At 31.1% G+C, this 18785-nt stretch overlaps 1 protein-coding gene across 3 annotated transcripts in view; it reads right to left on the minus strand.

The window, feature by feature from the left end:
• LOC134696677 (WD repeat-containing protein 64-like) overlaps positions 1-18785 on the minus strand; it is a 48445-nt gene that overhangs the window by 16176 nt on the left and 13484 nt on the right. The window contains exons 1-14 of one of the 3 annotated variants that reach the window (XM_063558601.1): positions 15647-15890; positions 15355-15495; positions 13225-13458; positions 12433-12501; positions 12123-12211; positions 10430-10522; positions 9965-10057; positions 8901-9021; positions 8463-8532; positions 3859-3936; positions 3136-3337; positions 2239-2344; positions 734-885; positions 405-431 (exon numbers count right to left, since the gene is read on the minus strand). In XM_063558601.1, coding sequence (XP_063414671.1) covers positions 405-431; positions 734-885; positions 2239-2344; positions 3136-3337; positions 3859-3936; positions 8463-8532; positions 8901-9021; positions 9965-10057; positions 10430-10522; positions 12123-12211; positions 12433-12501; positions 13225-13458; positions 15355-15495; positions 15647-15814 — 1643 coding nt within the window. In that variant the 5' untranslated portion in view covers positions 15815-15890. Of the gene's footprint in view, positions 1-404; positions 432-733; positions 886-2238; positions 2345-3135; positions 3338-3858; positions 3937-8462; positions 8533-8900; positions 9022-9964; positions 10058-10429; positions 10523-12122; positions 12212-12432; positions 12502-13224; positions 13459-15354; positions 15496-15646; positions 15891-18785 lie in introns of those variants that run through there. The other 2 variants (XM_063558598.1, XM_063558599.1) reach the window with 2 other exon arrangements.

Genomic DNA, 18785 nt, shown 5'->3' on the forward strand with positions numbered 1-18785 from the left:
TATAAATAGCAGAATATGACTGAGGTCTTGTGTATATATCTGAATAGATCATCTATACTTTTTTCATTATCATTTATATTTTTACTAAATTCTTTTTCAACTCTTTTTTTTAAGAAAAATAAAGATCCAATAAAAAAGAAATTTAGACTTTTCTGAAGGCCAAAAATGTAGTATATGTACAAGGTATTGCTTGTAAAAAAACATCAAGACTTATAGTAAGATTTTGTAAAAATTTCTAAATATTTTGAAACCGAAACAGAGAAATTAAGCATTTTACTAAATTGTTGTACAATTCAATAATAGGTTGGCTGAAAATAAATCATGTGATTGCACACAATAGCCAATGGCAGTGCAGTAAAGAGGAAGCCATTTTAAGTCCATTCTAGATGGTTAGTACGACTCACCTGACATTTTTTGTATCTTGATCTGATCTATTAGCAAATTAATTATATATTACTTATTATCTATTGACTACAAGCTAAATATCTTATTATATGCATCTGCTCTCAAAATATTTTTTTAACTTAAAAAAAAACTTTTTGGAATTATATAATTTATCTCATCACAAATAAATTAAAACAAAGATATGAAAAGCTATAAAATTTAAATGATATTTTCAAATGAAATGATTGTTAAATTAATCATCAAAACAACTCAATAAATTGGTAGAACTATACATATTTAATGTATAATACATTAGCTAATCCTGAAATTTATACAATAAAAATCTTACTTCTGTCGTAACTGTAATAAGCACATATTATCGGTTGCTATTGCCAACGATTTTGAGATAATTGAGTAATGGCAGGCTTGGATATCTCCTCTAATAGCATGACCCTTTTCCCTCACGGTCATCAGACAATTGTGGTCCTGAATATCCCAGATCTGAAACAGTGAACACATGTATTATAAGTTATCTCCCCTTCTGATAATTAAGATGATCATGGAAACATTGTTTTTAAGAACCATATTTAGGCTAAGAGAAAGATTACAAATCTAGAAATAATATCGGACTGTAAGGAGATCCTTGTATCTATATAGACATGGAAAGCAATCAAACAGTTTTAATTAAGGGCTTATATATAAAAAAGAAGATGTGGTATGATTGCCAATGAGACAACTATCCACAAAAGACCAAAATGACACAAACATGAACAATTATAGGTCCCCGTACGGCCTTCAACAATGAGCAAAGCCCATACCGCATATAGTCAGCTATAAAAGGCCCCAATAAGACAATGTAAAACAATTCAAGCGAGAAAACAAACGGCCTTATTTATGAAAAAAAATGAACAAAAAACAAATATGTAACACATAAACATACGACAACCACTGAATTACAGGCTCCTGACTTGGGACAGGCACATACATAAATAATGTGGTGGGGTTAAACATGGAAGCGGGATCCCAACCCTCCCCTAACCTGGAACAGTGGTTTAACAGTACAACATAAGAACGCACTATAAAAATCAGTTGAAAAAGGCTTAACTCATCAGATAGACAAAAAATAAAAGTGGACGTGGCTGGGTACTTATACATCCCGACACAATAAGACACAATGAGCTTCTGAGAGTACTCCCAATTATCTGACAGCTAGTTCAAAGCCATTTACAACTAATCAAAAAAATCATGCCTCTAAGACTAAGCAATCAATCCGTACACATCCAACATACAATGGATTTAGTGTAAAGACATCATAAACAGCCAGAGAAAAACATGACCTTGTGCAATGCCAAGTTACAGGTATCAACAGATTGCAGATCCATAAAAATGTATATGTATATAACATATACTAGTGATATTTAGTTAGCTTTTAATCTACTTATAACAAAGTCAATATCTATACCAATAAAAACAATATTCAATGATCTTATCACAGTGTTGAATAGGTAACCTTTAAGAATAAGTTTATTTAAAGGAGCAACAAGTTTACAGGAATCATTTCTAAATTTCTGGGCACGGTTAACAACATTTCCGTAAAAATGAGGATGTGCTATCCCGTTTGAAATAAGTTTTCTACAGGTACAACCAAACTTCAAAACTTATGCAGGTTTTCTATATATATAAATGTATAAATTATTCAAATATCAAACTAAAAAACACAATTCCAAACAAGACTAAACATATATAAAATTTCTCCCTAATTGTTTGAGATTAACCAAATCTGTCTGCATTTGAAGTTTGTCAGACAAAGAAGACTGTATAAAAAGTATCACCAACTCCCAATTATTTTTTTACCTTTATACATCTGTCTGTAGAAATACTGAAGATTCTGTTTTCCTCCTTGGCAATCATAAGGTAAAATATTGGGGCATTATGTCCCCTCAACATGGCAGTTGGCTTCCTGTTGAAACAAATTAATATACATTTTTTACATAGCAAATAGTAGTTTTGAAATAAACTAAGGAGCATGCAAAGTCATGAAAATATAGGTATACTTTGTAAGTTTGTAAAATAAAATTCACGTTACAAAAGGTATGACTAAATTAAAGGAAGTTATAGCTTGGCAGAAATAAGAATCAGTATCATAGTAGTGGCTCCAGTAGAATATTCCATAAACAAAAGGTTATGTTTAACAATTACCTCAGGTCACCAGGCCTCCTAAAAGCAAATTACACAATTCTTAACTGAGTTGATTCTTGGTTTTGAATAATTTGAAAGGGTACATGTCATTTTGAATGATAGGTCAAGTTTCAAGGTGACATCTTTCAAGATTATGTCTTTTTGATTTTTTTTCATGGAGCCACTTTAAAAACGAAATTGATACAATAATGGACATTTTTGTTATGGTATATTTTTTCTAAGTTACAGAATGAAGATAGTAATAGATAGTATAATTGAGATTCATTAATTGATTGATTGTTTTAACCGATCTTTTGGGGTATTTCTTGGTGGTTGAGAAAGCAGAAGTGCTTATAGAAAACCATTGCCCTTAGATAGGAAAACTGACAATCCTAGTCAATTTAGATTGGATTTGAGTGCATCCGAAGATGTTGGGTACGAATGAACACAACCATAGTGTTAACTGAAAAGGGATTACAGAAGAAGAACAACTTAGACCTTAGACCACTTGGTCACTGGCGAATATTATAAAGCGGTACAAAAAAGTTATTTCCTTCCATAGAGCATACTTACAAATTCACATATGGATTCCATAATCTTACAATTCTGTCCATACCACCAGTGACAATAATATTTTTATCTTTACAGAAATCAAAACATTTGACTCCTTTGTACACCTGGAATACTGCTTGGTCTGATGATTGTCTTGGTTTAGGTACAGCTAACATCTGTCTTAGCTTGGCCTTGTCCTGGGGATCTTTGGAATCTTTCTTTCCTTTAATGATAATAGAAATTATATAAAATCTATACTATGCAAAAATGACAGGTATCTCATGTTTTTTGTAAATTTCTAGACCTATTCATAGACCCTCATATGATTTCTGAAAAATGCTAAAATGAGTGTATTTCTTCATTTTATGTACTAAAATTTCTAATTTGGCATAAAAATTAGAAAGATCATATCACAGGGAACATGTGTACCAAGTTTGAAGTCGATTGGACTTCAACTTCATCAAAAACTACCATGACCAAAAACTTTAACCTGAGGGTGACAGACGGACGCACAGACCAAAAAACATAATGCCCCTCTACTATCGTAGGTGGGGCATAAAAATGTCAGTCCATGCCTTTACATTTTTTATTCAGCAGAATACTACTGAAATTATTGTAGACTTGTTGTCGATTCATACTCTGTGAATCCATATGAAAGCCCATTTTGAATCTTTGGAACAATCTTGTTGACCAAACTAAAATAGGTAGCTAACAAATCAAAAGAAGGAAGACTTAATTTTTTACCTGCATTTTGTTGGCGGATCATTGATTGTTGGTATTCAGCAATTTCTTGTGATCTGTGTGAACTACCCATAATACATCCTGTAAAACCAAAAAAAAAAAAAAACGTAATAAAAAATAGAAGATTTTCATTTATCATGGTTATTGGTCATCTTTTCTGTTTATTAACAGAGTTCAAAGAGCCTTTTAGAATATTTTGGAAATCTGGCAATTTTTCATTACCGAGTCTAATGCATTCTGAGTAATATTTTCAAAAGTATACACCAAAACATTGCAATTGGCTTAATTGGATTAACCAATGATGTGACATTTTTTTAGTTCAGGGTACAAATAATCATGCATAGTCCTTAAGATTCTGAAAAGGTGAATTGTTGAGGACTACTTAAGTTTTTCTGAATTTCTATTTCCCCTATAGAAATTAAGGTCAAGGAACAGTAAATGGGCTATGTCGCAGATTTTGCTTAAAAATTGCATACAAATTGCATGAAAATCGAAAAAATTATACATTTGTGTCTTTTATTATCTGAAAAGTTGATTGATTTCTTTTAAAGGGAAATCACACTATTTAAACTACTAATAATAATTCATTTAAATTTTGCATGTAGACAGCTCATACTTATTACAATATTTTAGGCGAAAAAAAAATTGGGGTCACCGATGTTGTTTTCGAGATATGACGTCATCAAAAAGTAAAGAATTGCGTTATACTGTAATATAGAAATAGCGCTCAAAAATGCTAAAAGAAGGCAAACATATTGAAAAACGATGTTTAACTGGTTTAACTAAAACAGTCAAATGTAACTTTTATCTTATACACATTTATTTGTCTCAGTTTCCTTATTTTTTAAGGCCCTTTTACATTTCCCGCCATTTTTAATTGCCATTCATTATAGATTTTTCTTGAAATAAAAAAAATCTACTAATGTTTTTTCCTTCAAACTTCTGCATTATTTGCAGCTTCAGGGCAGATTTTAATAGCATAAACAAAAAAGGGGGGTCACCGATGTTTAAAATTCGCTACAATGGAAATAATCTTATTACCGATTTTTGGCGGGAATTATAACTTTTTCTCTTAACGTTACAGAACGACGTTGCTAGCATTGCAGCATTTCTTGCAATGCTTTGAACTATTGGGTTAAACCTTTTTACTAGAAAATTATAATATCTTTTTTTACAGTAATAATTATTTTAGGTATTTTGATTATTCATTATTTTAAAAACATGCAGTAACAGTTTATGAAAAAGTAATTGTCAAAGTTGGAGTCATCTAAATTTTTAATTGCATTTGTTGTATAGGAAAAAACTAATGTGTGCCTCGTGCCGTATTAAAGAACTAATTTACGGCTTGCAGATTTAGAATCTTCTACTTTGGAAGATTGAGGGTATCTTGGCTGAAATGTAACACGTTCCATTAAGACTACAAACAGAATAAATTCACTAACTTGTCCATTGCACCGGGAATATAAAACCCGAAATGCCATGTTTAAAAAAAGCCACAAACTCGGCAATATAAAAAAAAAACGTTTTCGGCAGAAATTTAAAATTGGCTAACATTCCTGTTATTACACAACGCTTCATAATCGACCAAATTGTGGTAAATGCATCTATTTTTGCCAATACTGATTAATGAGGGGGCAGGACCTTTTTTCGGGACGTCGGGATCAAGTGTTTTTAAGCTCGGGATTTCGGGATTAACCCTTTCGGGATCCGGGATTTCTTTTTTCGATGTTCGGGATGTCGGGATTTTTTTTTAATTCTGGACCTCGGGATATCATGTTTTTAAGCCCGGGATTTCGGGAACCCCCGCCCCCCTCATTAATGATAGTTAATTTGAAAATAATTGATTGAATTTGTGTGCCAATATTAAAACACTCTCTACTATATCATGTTGGTTATTCTTTTATAGAACTAAAGAATAAAGAGTTAATCAACTACCTTTGTATAAAAAACTGGATGTCTTTTTCAGTCAGTGTAGGGATCCGACAATCTCCCTTTATCCTGTCGACAGTGATCACCTTGAGTGACCTAATAAACTCGAGCCTACATCTGAACTTTTATTTCTTTTTTATTTCATTTTTTTACCATTTTTTTTTATTGATTTTTGCAAAACTTTCAGTGGCAAATATTAGATAAACATCCTCACAAACATTTGTCTATATGAGTTGAATATTCTTTCACCAGACGGACCATTAATGTGTTTGTTACAGTTAAGCAGTACTCTGTGAGACATGAATATATCTCTACATAAATGCATTTGTGTGTGTGTTAAATATTATTCTTGTTGGAGACTGGTAAAGCCAAATGTATAGTACGTGTTGAATTATTATATATATATATACATACGTCCGGTTACGGGACGTATTATGGTATACATCTGTCCGTCCGTCCCGTCGTCAACATGTCGGACATTAACTCAAAAACGCGTTAACCAATTGGCATAAATCTGGTGAATTGTTTATATCTATTGACGTGAGCTCCCTTTTTTCTTTTATGAATATTGATTTTACGTTTCCGAGTTATAGTGTTTTATTCATTAAAAAGGGGGATTTTTAGACCGTATCAAGCTTGAATATTGAATCCAAACTTGCACTAACTGATCCTAACTGTTCAAGGTTCAGAGGCGTTAGATATTAAAGGAACATTTGGGAAAGATGGACGACACTTATATCATTTCTGTCGTCACATTTGAAATAAATAATGATATCAAATAGGACTTCGCACATTTACGTCCAGTGGCAAGTTAAATGAATATATAATTTTGACTCTGCTTTGTAAAAACCCGACAGGTTGAGCCAGATAAATTCTTATATGAAATGAGATGTTTGATGAATTATTTATACATGTAGTATAGAAGACTATATTTATAAAGTTGCATGCGTCAATATTTTAAACATGTAGTATAACGTAATCAGAGATCAATATTTTAATTAAATTGGAGAAAACTGTAAGTTGAAACTCATTGTTCTTATTTACAACCCTCTTTTGAACAGAAAACTACAGATTCCGATAGCTATACGCTAACATGCTTATACTCTTTTCTTCTTGTAATCCCCCCCCCCCCCCCCCCCCGAAAATATACGCTGAACCCTACATACAGCATTGCGGCGATACGCCGCCAAAGTTGTGCCATTTCATTACCTATTTTTTTTGCCATACATTTTGTCCATTTCGGGTAGCATTTTCATTTTTACACTAAAGGTCAAGATTAGTCAATAGATTTTTTTTAAATTTAGAATTAAATTAGATATTGAACATATACATCAGAAAATTAAAAAAAAATATGTCACCGACTTCGTTATCGAGAAAATGGTCAGAGGGAGTACTTACATGTAGTTACATTGAATATGCTATGAAATCCCAACGTTCTTAGTGTTGATTATGCATGATGATTATGTGTTTTGTATTGGTAGATCCTTTTTATCATAATGGTCTGGATAGTGGGTCATTCATTTATTAATGTTTAATTTGTGTTTCCAATATTTTTTATTCTTTATATTTTAGCAACTCATCATTCAATCTTTTTTTTTAACTTTTATTCTGCAGTATTTGCCAATTATTTTGTATTCCGCAGGTAAACCCTAATACAATCTAGAAACTCGCTAGTACAACATATCAGTTGTAAAAATATGATATGTCCATTGTCATTTCTCCTGCTTTTTCATAAATTAGCAACCTTTACGACGGAATCGAAAACGGCGACGTCATAAAACAGTTACGACACTATGGCGGCGCCGAGAGCGATGCGTATAAACAATAGTGTGATTTCCCTTTAACATGGGTGAATATTTGTAAAGAAAGCACATAAAAACGAAGAAAAACCTTCTAAAAATTGTCTGAAAATCGCCAAATCTCTAATTCTACTTCATAGATTTTTCTTAAAAAACTATATATTGTTGACACATAAATTTCTGTTTTAATGATATAAAATAATCATAGGGTCACCGACTTCGTTTTTTGTCTAATAATCAGTTTATAACCTTGTTGGTAGTGAAAAACGTCAAAAATCAACGTTTAAAGGCCTGCAAAGCGATAACGTTACGATTATTTCGACGTTTTGTTGGATTTTTTCACAAAGAACGCAACTTTGAATGATGTATACCGTAAAAACGAAGTCGGTGACCCTATCTTTATTTTGAATCATTATAACGGAATTTTATGTATCAACAACATATAGTTTTTTAAGAAAAATCTATGGAGTAGAATTAGAGATTTGGCGATTTTAAGACAAATTTTAGAAGGGTTTTCGCCGATTTTATGTGCTTTCTATACAAATTTTCACTCATTTTGTAACAATTCAATCAGTAATATTTCAAATGATAATTAAGATAAATGCATTATTATTTCGATTTTCAGTTGAAGTTCATCGAGCCAGAGTTGTATGCCAAATTTTACTGAAATCTAAGACACAGCCCATTTACTGTAACTTGACCTTAAGCCATATATTTTCATGCATATATATTGATGTCAGAGTTGCAAATGGAATCATTTTAAGTCTTAGATAACCTTCCTTTCACCAAAACACACCCATTGGAATTTGAGCTGCGATTTTGACATTTGTGCAGGGATAATAGTTCTTGATTACTTGTACACTGTAAAAATTGTTTTACCTTTAACAAGAGCTGTGTCTCTATCATTGGAACAGGAGATTATCATTTTGATATCATGGTAGTACTTCAACTGGAAATATAAATAGGTAACATATATAAAGTGAGATAATTTCTAGCTACAGAAGGTGTGTTAGAGTATAAATGTATTGGATAAAAAGACAGTTAAAAAAGAACAGACTTAAAAACACATCACAATTGCATTGGATAAACATTCTCACAAAGATATTTTACACCAAATTTTTGAAGCCGTGATTGTATTGCTCAGAAAAAATGTGACACAAAAATTCATTGGACAGACAGACACACAAAAAGAGGAAAGATAGGTTATCCTTTGGAACAGACAAACAAGATGTTACTTCATCTATGATTTTTCTTTCCATTTAAGCATCTATAATGAGTTTATCTTTGTTATTTACAAAATCTCAGTAATTTACTCACCTGCTGTACCCAGTCCTTATGAACCTGCCATCTTATAAACATAGCTCTGTGTTTTTCTATGATTTGATCTAAAGATATACTTGGTATAAAACCTTGATGTCGCTTCTCTTTCTTCCACAACCTATAAAAAGAATTATTTCATATACTCTTGATCTTAACTTTATACTACATACAGTATATTGCTAAAATGCTAAAAACAGAAAAGTAAACTACTTCAATATTGGGTTTTTTGGTAAACATAATGTATAAATAAGGCAGCAATCCAACATCAGAAAGACACACTCTTATCTAAAGTTTATTATTCATAGGATGCCAACTTCTACATTTAATGCTACACTGGACATAAAGAACAATAACAAATGGTTACAATTTCATAATGAATATAAATATTGTAATCTTTTTATACAATTTGTCATTTGCTTTACTTTACTTTTTACTTTAAAATTATAAATGAATTAATTAGTTCATTTTTTTTACATAAATTAGGACGTTAGTTTTCTTGTTTGAATTGTTTTACATTGTCTTATTGGGGCCTTTTATAGCTGACTATTTGGTATGGGCTTTGCTCATTGTTGAAGGCCGTACGGTGACCTATAGTTGTTAATGTTTGTCTCATTTTGGTCTTTTGTGGATAGTTGTCTCATTGGCAATCATACCACATCTTCTTTTTTTATATAAGCCTACCATATCAACTTTGAAATATAAGAAACTAATCCCTTTGGATATTTAAGAAGAACGACAAAAAAATCCACATTTTTTTTTTATGTCAAACCGTTTAAAGCATATCAAAATGCTAAGAAATAATACAACATTTTATACTTACAAAAATCTTCAAACTTTTTCAATACATGTAATCAAATACAATGAAACCTGTATTTGGAGACCTCTAAAGGGAGAACAAAAAGGTAGTCTCATAAGACAGGTGGTCTTTAAATACAGGTTCAATCTATTAACATGAAATACACTACAGAAGGATCTCAGATTACTGGTCTTATAACACAGGTTTAATACAGGGGGTCTCTGAAGCAGGTTTGGCTGTATTGAAAAAACTTTTTATTACAAACCTCAAAGATTCTCCAGGATTTTTTATGACTAGAATATTAATACATCCTTGACTATCACCAAATACAATTATACATTCATCTGTATTGGTAGCACTGTAAATATAATACATAACGATAACTATCAAATACAATTATACATTCATCTGTATTGGTAGCACTGTAAATACAAGATATACTACATCAAGACTCTTTCTTTAAAGACAAAGAAGCATATTTGACATTGATTTATTTTGCAATTTTGGAAATTTTCAAAAAATGTATCTTAAATTGATAAAATTGAATTGACCAATTATTTAGATCTTGTGACAATTTCTAAAATGATGCATAAATTCAGAGGCTTATCCCTAGTATATTGACTTACACATAGTTTATATAATGGACCATATGACATACCAATTGACATAATAAATGGGGGATAAAGTAACAGACACACAAAACGTGTCCTAACTTGATTACTTGACTTACCAATAGTCTAACTGTAAAGGTACTGATTCTAGGCTACTGACTTGACAATATGGGTCAAAGGAAGATAACTCAAAGAACTGGATTTCTCTATCACTGTAAAGTAATAATCAAAATTAAAAATCAATCGGCCTGATATATATCTTTTTTTTTTATCTTTTTTAGCCCAAACTATTTAAAACAAATAAGAAAAAAAAGATCAATTATTATATAAGATTTTTTTCCATGTTATTTAGAAGAATTATTTGCTACAAAATGAAAAGGTTTTAAAAATGTCTTTTTGCTGGTTGCTTCTTTGGAATGCTGTCTAATTCTTACAAACCATAGCCTTTATTTCCCTTTCATTATCAAACCAATCAACTGATGATATTTCAGCATACATGTATAAATTTCGATGAGGTTTTCTTCACTAAAATGTTCCTGTTTTTATTTCTTTTATTAACTAGATAACTATTGACACTTAAATTGTTTTCAAGACTATTTACAGGTCTTATAAACTAATTTCTATTGATATAGTATTAAGAATTGCTGGCAATATCAACCTTTTTGTAGCAACTAATAGAACTGCTGTAAATATTCCATCATGTATACTGTGGATTCATTATAATTCATTGGATACCAATTTTTGTGGATTTCTTGGGTACAGGTTAACCACAAAATTAAACGTTCAGTGAATAACAAATTTTCAATAGGCTTGTTGCAGAACCACAAAATTAAATAATCACAAACATACATACTATGTATGTGTCTGTCCCAAGTCAGAAGCCTGTAATTCAGTGGTTGTTGTTTGTTCATGTGTTACATATTTGTTTTTAGTTCATTTTTATATAAATAAGGCTGTTAGTTTTTTTCTCATTTAAATTGTTTTACATTGTCATTTCGGGGCCTTTTATAGCTGACTATGCGGTATGAGCTTTGCTCAATGTTGAAGGCCGTACCGTGACCTATAGCTATAGTTGTTTAAAATTTCTGTGTTATTTTGGTCTCTTGTGGAGAGTTGTATAGTTGGGGCATTATGCGCAATTGTTACTCCATAGGCCATAATGGTAACGTTTTCTTCTGTTGCTCAGCCCATATCGTAAACTTGTATATGTTTGATGGCTTGTTTCGAAGCTGAGACATTTTTACATATGTGGTTAAATTTTCGGGGTACGAAGTGTGATTCATTTTTCCGTAATTTAGCAAACCCCGAGTATCCTTTTGTGTTGTGGCTCCTCATGGTAAAAAATCCCAATTTTAACACAATAAGTTCTTTGAAATTTTTTATTAAAATACTTTGAACATATTTCATAGCTCCATGGTTTTTACACATTTATTCTGTGTTCCCTTACTTTCTGAATTAATACTAATGGTTCAGCTCAGTCATTTGTTTATCATAGAAATGTGTCAAATATCACTACACAGAGATTTTTTGTTTACATGTGACTTTTGTGTTCCTCATTTCAAGGCGCATTAGGGTATTGTCCCAGTTGGCAATTTTACCAAATCTTCTTTTTTATATATACAAGTTTACCTTTATCAACAAAAATTGGTACCCACCAAAAAAATGAACCCACAGTACATTACATTCATAAAATTAACAAGAACGGATGAAAGAACTTAGATATATTAGCTGCCATAAGAAAGAAACTTCTTTCAAGCATAAACATTTGATGTAGACAAAATTACAATTCACTGTGTATAATGTAATACCTACCCTGTTCCAACTATAAATTTGTTATATTCTGGCATGATGACAAAATCTGTGATCCATTTTGGTTTGGTTCTGGACATTGTTTCTGTGTTCTGGAATAATATAGAAGTATTGTAGAGCTCAAAATGTCATAGGTCTTTTATCTACAACCTAAAGCATTCAAAAATTTCAAAGTGATCAGGCTAATACAACTAACAATTAAAAAGAAGGTTTCTGAAGCTTATGATGTGTTCATAGCGAAATAGTTACTTTGCAAAACTATTAATATATGAGCTGTGTTTTTCTTTGAAGTGTGAACTTTCAAATTACTTACAACAATCTCTTTCTTTCTCTTCCATTTCAGTTCATTACCCGACATTCCCCAGAATGTTACTGTACCATCCTGAAATTATCAAACACATTTTATACATGCAGTTAGTCATATCCATATAAAGCGTGTGATGGCCTTGAACTGTTATACCACTGTCCCAGGTCAGGTCAGGGCTGTTTAACCCTGCCACATTATGTATGAATGTGCCTGTCCCAAGTCAGGTGCCTGTAATTCAGTGGTTGTCGTTTGTTTATGTGTTATATATTTGTTTTTAGTTCATTTTTTTTATATAAACAAAGCTGTTTAGTTTTCTCTTTTGATTTGATTTACATTGTCATTTTGGGGCCTTTTATAGCTGACTTTGCAGTATGGGCTTTGCTAATTGTTGAAGGCTGTATGGTGACCTATAGTTGTTAATTGCTGTGTCATTTTGGTCTCTTGTGGACAGTTGTCTCATTGGCAATCATACCACATCTTTTTTATATTGAAAGCTTGGAGTAGGAATAATATTGTGTTTATAAGCATACTGAAATATCAGAAATAGATGTGTTGAGCATATAACAAAATCCCATTGTTTAACAATGGGATTTTTCAGTTTTTAAATGTTTGAGTATTGAAGTAAATTTTGAAGTTATATTACAATCATGATAGTATAAAATCAACTTTCAGAGATGATTGCAAAAACACGGGGAAGATGCCATACACACATAAATCTGCTTAATACAATGTAAAAAATGTCTGGAATATATTGCATCACTACATGTACCTAACAGCCACCTTAATTATAACATTTACCTGACTGCAGGCTAAGAATGATCCATCAGTGTTACTTGTCATCCTCAGTATAGGATCTCTATGAGGAGGACTCGCTATCTTGGCTGGTAACAGAAACTCCACCTCCTTTGATCTGAGGTAAGAGTCCTCTTTCTCGGCATACTCCAACTGCATGTAAGTACAGAACTCATCCCAGGTAATACCACCATTGTAGGACCAGTCAATCTTCTTAAATAGAGCTTCAATTTGTGCTTCCTGCAAAAGAAATACAAATTTTATGTAGTGCATTGTTCCATGAATCATGTCGGTTAAATAAAATCTGTGGATTCATTATCTTAATTGTGTGCAACAGGTTCCCATTATTAAAGAGTAATCATTTGATCTTTAGATATAAGCTACTCAGCTCAAGATACTTTACAATGATGAAACCACTGCAGTGATTAAGGTGTTATATCACACTACAGCTAGGGAGATAACTCTGTAAAATTCAGCTGAACATTTTTAATCACAATCTACTGTTAAGGAAATATCAAGCTTCTCAATGATCAAGACAAGTGTTTGTCAAACTGCTATATATCTAATAAAATGTTTCCCATAAAGTGTGTACATGTGGTTCAATTTTTTTGAAACTTTTATATTTTTGTCAAGGGATAGTAAATATTGTCAAAATTTTATGAAACTTAAATGAGCATGATGAGCCATTATATAAGACATTTCTAAAAATTAACAATTTAAACTGCTTATATGCAAATATACTAGAAAAACTGCTATTTTTTTAACAATAGAGAAAAAACTATTTGTATAGGAACAATCAAACATGAATTATAACTTGTCCGCTGTTAAATGATTATTATTTTTTATGTATAAATGTGTAAAGTGACTTATAGGTCCAAAGGGCTTGGTGTTGATCATGTATAATACAACTGCTTATTGAAATATGGTATATTGTCATAAAACACATGTCTCTATATAAATAAACAATTTGGTATTGGTACATACTATTTTAAATGTAGGCATTCATTATAACCAAAAATTTAGATCAATATTTTAACCCATAGATCATTCTTATTTGTGTAAGTTCATATTCAACAGCTTATCACTATTTAATCTTCATAATCATATTAGCTATAAGGATTAAATAAATATAAGGTGACTTAGGAGTTAATTTTCACAAACCAGAATCACCACTTTTTGCACCTGTCCCAAGTCGATCATAGTTGTGACTAATTGTGTCTTTCTTCTAATTTAGGTTCATTTGTATGTTTCAGAGTTTTATATATAAGTGCAGTGTCCATTTCAATGAACTAGTATACGTATAGATTATAGGGTTTTCTACAAATTGATATCGTAAAATATAAGCCGAGAAATACAATGTGAACCTTTTTGGCGAGTGAGCGTAGCAAACAAGCTAAAAAATTTCACATTGTGTCCAGTGGCTGATATTTTACGATATTGATACGTATCTGTTTATCGTTTTATTAATGGTCTTTTTTCCTCTCCCTAAGACAGTTTTACGCTTGACAAAAGCAAGCTTGACAACATCTCCTCTCGCATTGTGACGTCGCTGATACCTTCTCTCGCATTGTGACGTTGCTGATAATGCCTGGTCTCGATTTGAAGTCTTGATACAAGAATAAATGAGCAACAGAGCAGGGTGATATAGGTGTAGAGAAGGACAATAAATATTGTTATAAGGCCAGTTGATGCCTCTCTTTGGGTGTAACATTTTTTTAACAGGGTTGAAGACCCATTGGTTGCCTTATGCTGTTTCCTGCTCTTTGTTCAGGTTGTTAGTTGTCTATTTGACACATTGGCCATTTTCACTCCCTATCATTTTAAAGTAAATATTGACTTTCATTGACATTCAAGTGGTTAACAGTTGGAATATTTGGCTGTACATCTCTCAATAAAAGTATTCATGTTTGTATTACAATTCAGTGACAGTTAAAATTTTGAAAAGATTCATATAAATTTGTCAAAAAAAATGGTTAACATTTAGAGATGACAAAGAAAGCTCCCTTTTCAAGATGCAGATAATTGGCCAAACTATTAAGATCAATTACTAAATTATAAACAACCATGTTTGGAATCAGCAACACGGCACAGTTGATGAAAAAGAGCATTATAATGAACAGTCTAAATAGTACTTACTTTAGTGACCCTAAGGTTCAATCTTGCCTTCAGCAAAGCTTTAAATTCTTCTAGATCTAACTGTCCAGACTCATCCCTGTCTGCTCTCAAGAAAGCCTTCTTCAATTCTTCTAATGTATTCAAATCAATCTGTTCTTCAATCTGCAATAATTATCATACATATAATATATGTTAATCCATCAATTCATCATAACTTTCAATGTTAAATTATTCACAGCAAAATATTAAAGAACCCATCACTCAAAAAAAAATTAAAATATATCAAATACAAGTTATATTATTGTTTACTCACCAGTGAAATTAGATCTATAATCACTCTTCTATATACATTTATATAAGATGGACTTTTATTGCAATTTACAGTTACTATTTTGGCGTTCTTTTTAGAACAATTTTGAAGATATAAAAGTTTATAATATGTTTTCCAAAAAACAATTTGCATATACATGTTTTTCTTCATATTTCCACAAAAACCCTCTTTTACCAAATGAAATATTTGTTTTATCTCCTTGAATTTTAAAAAATCTATTCCTTAGTTCTTACAATTCACATTCACAATGACTTTTTTTGAATATTTTCATTTGATAATCTACCTGTCATTGCCTGTATACTCTCGATCATCAATTCATGGACCGAGAATTTGACCTAAGGATAATCTTTTGTATAATTTTGTTGCAACAAGTTATGAATGTTTGTTTCTTTGTTAATTTTTAAAGGTTCATTTATATTTATATATACTTGTTTTTTAGTAATATTAGAAGCAAAAAAAAATCTACTTGAAATTGAGTTTTCAGTTTTCTGATTTGATTAGGTTAAAAAATTTAGCAACAATCAAGTTTAAGTCAGATTTGTAGCAGATCGAGTTATGTTTCCATACATTGATATAATATTTTTTTTTAAACTAAAAATCTTAAAACTTTCAAGTTTTCTTATTGAAATCAGGTTAAAAAATTATCAAAAGAAAACATTTAGTCAGATTTGTGTCCATTTAGACAATGACCTATGACCTGATCAATTTATTTCGTAGTTTGCTGAAATATGATTGCCATGACCAAACCATGATCAACCTAATTCTTATCTTAAAAGACCAGTCAACAATCTGAGTTGACACCAACTTTTGAACAAATACAACATAGTCACCTTCAATATTCCCGATGATGAATTAAGGCTTATTAAAATAACATGATTGCATTTTTTTCACTAATACATGCAAATAGTTAATTTAATTATGGGCAGCATATTCAGCTTCATTACATTTCAATATTCCATTTGTAGATGTATGCATCGGACGTAACCATTTTAGGTAAACACCAAATCATAAAAAGCTATTCATACATTTTATCAAACAGTAATATTAAACAAGAGTTTATTCAACACTTGAACATAATTTGATTTACGGATAAAATTGTTTGTTTTACAACAATAAAACTGTTCATAAAAATTATAGAAGCATTAAAACACCCACTGTTCATATTTTAAGTTTCACTTATCTTGAACAATAAATTGTACTCTTGATTATTATTAAATTCATAGCAACCATAGATTTCCGCAAACACTTTAAAATATTCAAGTTTTTTAACCATACAAAATGTCTAGATCATACTAAAAAGTAAACATTTATCATTCTGAAAAGTGAAAAAACATGTTTGTTCTAAAGTCTGAGTCAACTTCAGTTTGTTTCTGGTCATAAAAGATTTAAACTAGAGGAAAAAATTAGGTTGTTGAAGTTGACAATATGTTCAGAAAAATAAGAGAATATTAAAAAACTGGACATGGCAAGGAGACATCAACCCACCAATTAAAGGACATAAACATAGTTACATCGGGTTATCTGCAATTTTCAAGATTTTACATTAATTCGTGGGCTATAATGACGAGGACAATTAAATTCAAATTTACACTCTAATTCACAGAGGAATTATGGCGACAAAGTCTATTTGCTGCAGACACATTTTGATGACCACAACATTGCACAATTTGGGAACAAAATAAATAGATTGAAGGAAAAAAAAGTTTGACCACAGTTACGTCTGCATCCTAATCTATAAATGATTGATTATGTGACATTGATTTTTTTTAAATATTTTATAGCAGTTTACAGAACATTAATTAGTGTTGTTGTTCCAAATTGTGCTTACTTTCTAACCTTTCATGCAGGAACAGACCTTCCAAGTTCCATATAATGACCAGATGTCTGATTCTTGAATAAGCTTGCAAGGGGATTTATTGCATAACTCAATTGTCGGGAAAAAAAGTCTATATCATGACCTTAATATTAATCAATTCAACTTTGAAACTGTTTTAAAAAATCTTTCTAAAGCAAATATCCATTTGAAGAGTCAAGTTTCACTTTAAACTCACCAATTATCTTTGCTGTAAAGCTTTTTTGTAGTGATATAATATTTTTTCTTTTATAGACATAATATTCAAGTAGTATTAAGCACTGTGTAATCATTATTATTTGTTGGATACCAATTTTCGTGGATTTCGTGGTAATTCGGGGCACCACAAATCTTATTGTACAATGAATCAAAATTTTTCGATTAGAATGTATGCAGACTAAAATTGGCAGATCAACAAATTCAAATAAAAACGAAAATGTTAAGATTAATCCCAAATCCATGAAAATTGGTACCAACAAAACAAATGAATCCAGTTTATGTTTCCAATGAAAAGTGCAGTGATATCTAGACAAAGCCCTATAATGTACTCTTCATCAAAGTATAATGCAGTGAGTGTATGCACAAACAATTACTTTCTGTGTCTCAGCTGCACAATTTGAGGCTGCAGTGCAAAAATGGCAGAGATCTGGAATTTGGAAAGCAACTTAATAAGCTCTTTAAATAGGTATGAGCATCACAATTACAACCAATGTGCAAGGTTTGATATATAAGCTGCTTACATCCTGATAAAAAAAAGTCTTAATGAAAAGTTTTCTAACAAAATGAACAATGATATGCTTTTATATCAAATTAAGCTCACATTTAAAAGTTTGAAAAAGTATGTATCTCCAGTTGTGACTCGTTATTGGCCCTTTTTATTATTACATAAATGATTTTAAAAAGCAGGAACACTTTTTTTTTTATCTAAACATAAAAAAAAAAAGACATAACTTTATGAAATTGATAACAATTGATGAATTTTCCTACCTCAGAAGTATCACCGTAAACTTGATGCCTAAATGATTGAGCCAAATCTATGGAATGGTCAACCCTACAACTGGACCTACTTGTTCTAAATAACAGATGTGCATTTGAAAATTCAGAGGTCCAGTCCCGGGGTGAAGTACTGAAGCTACGTCCAAGTGAAATAAGACTTCGTCCACTAAGTGGTGTGACTGGACCTACTCCGTCTTGTGTTACAAATGTACTACTTCTAATTTGACGGAAATCTTCATCAGGTTTATTGATCTGTTTTTTATTCTTGTGAGA

Source organism: Mytilus trossulus, chromosome 14 (assembly GCF_036588685.1).
Source record: "Mytilus trossulus isolate FHL-02 chromosome 14, PNRI_Mtr1.1.1.hap1, whole genome shotgun sequence".
NCBI lineage: Eukaryota > Metazoa > Mollusca > Bivalvia > Mytilida > Mytilidae > Mytilus > Mytilus trossulus.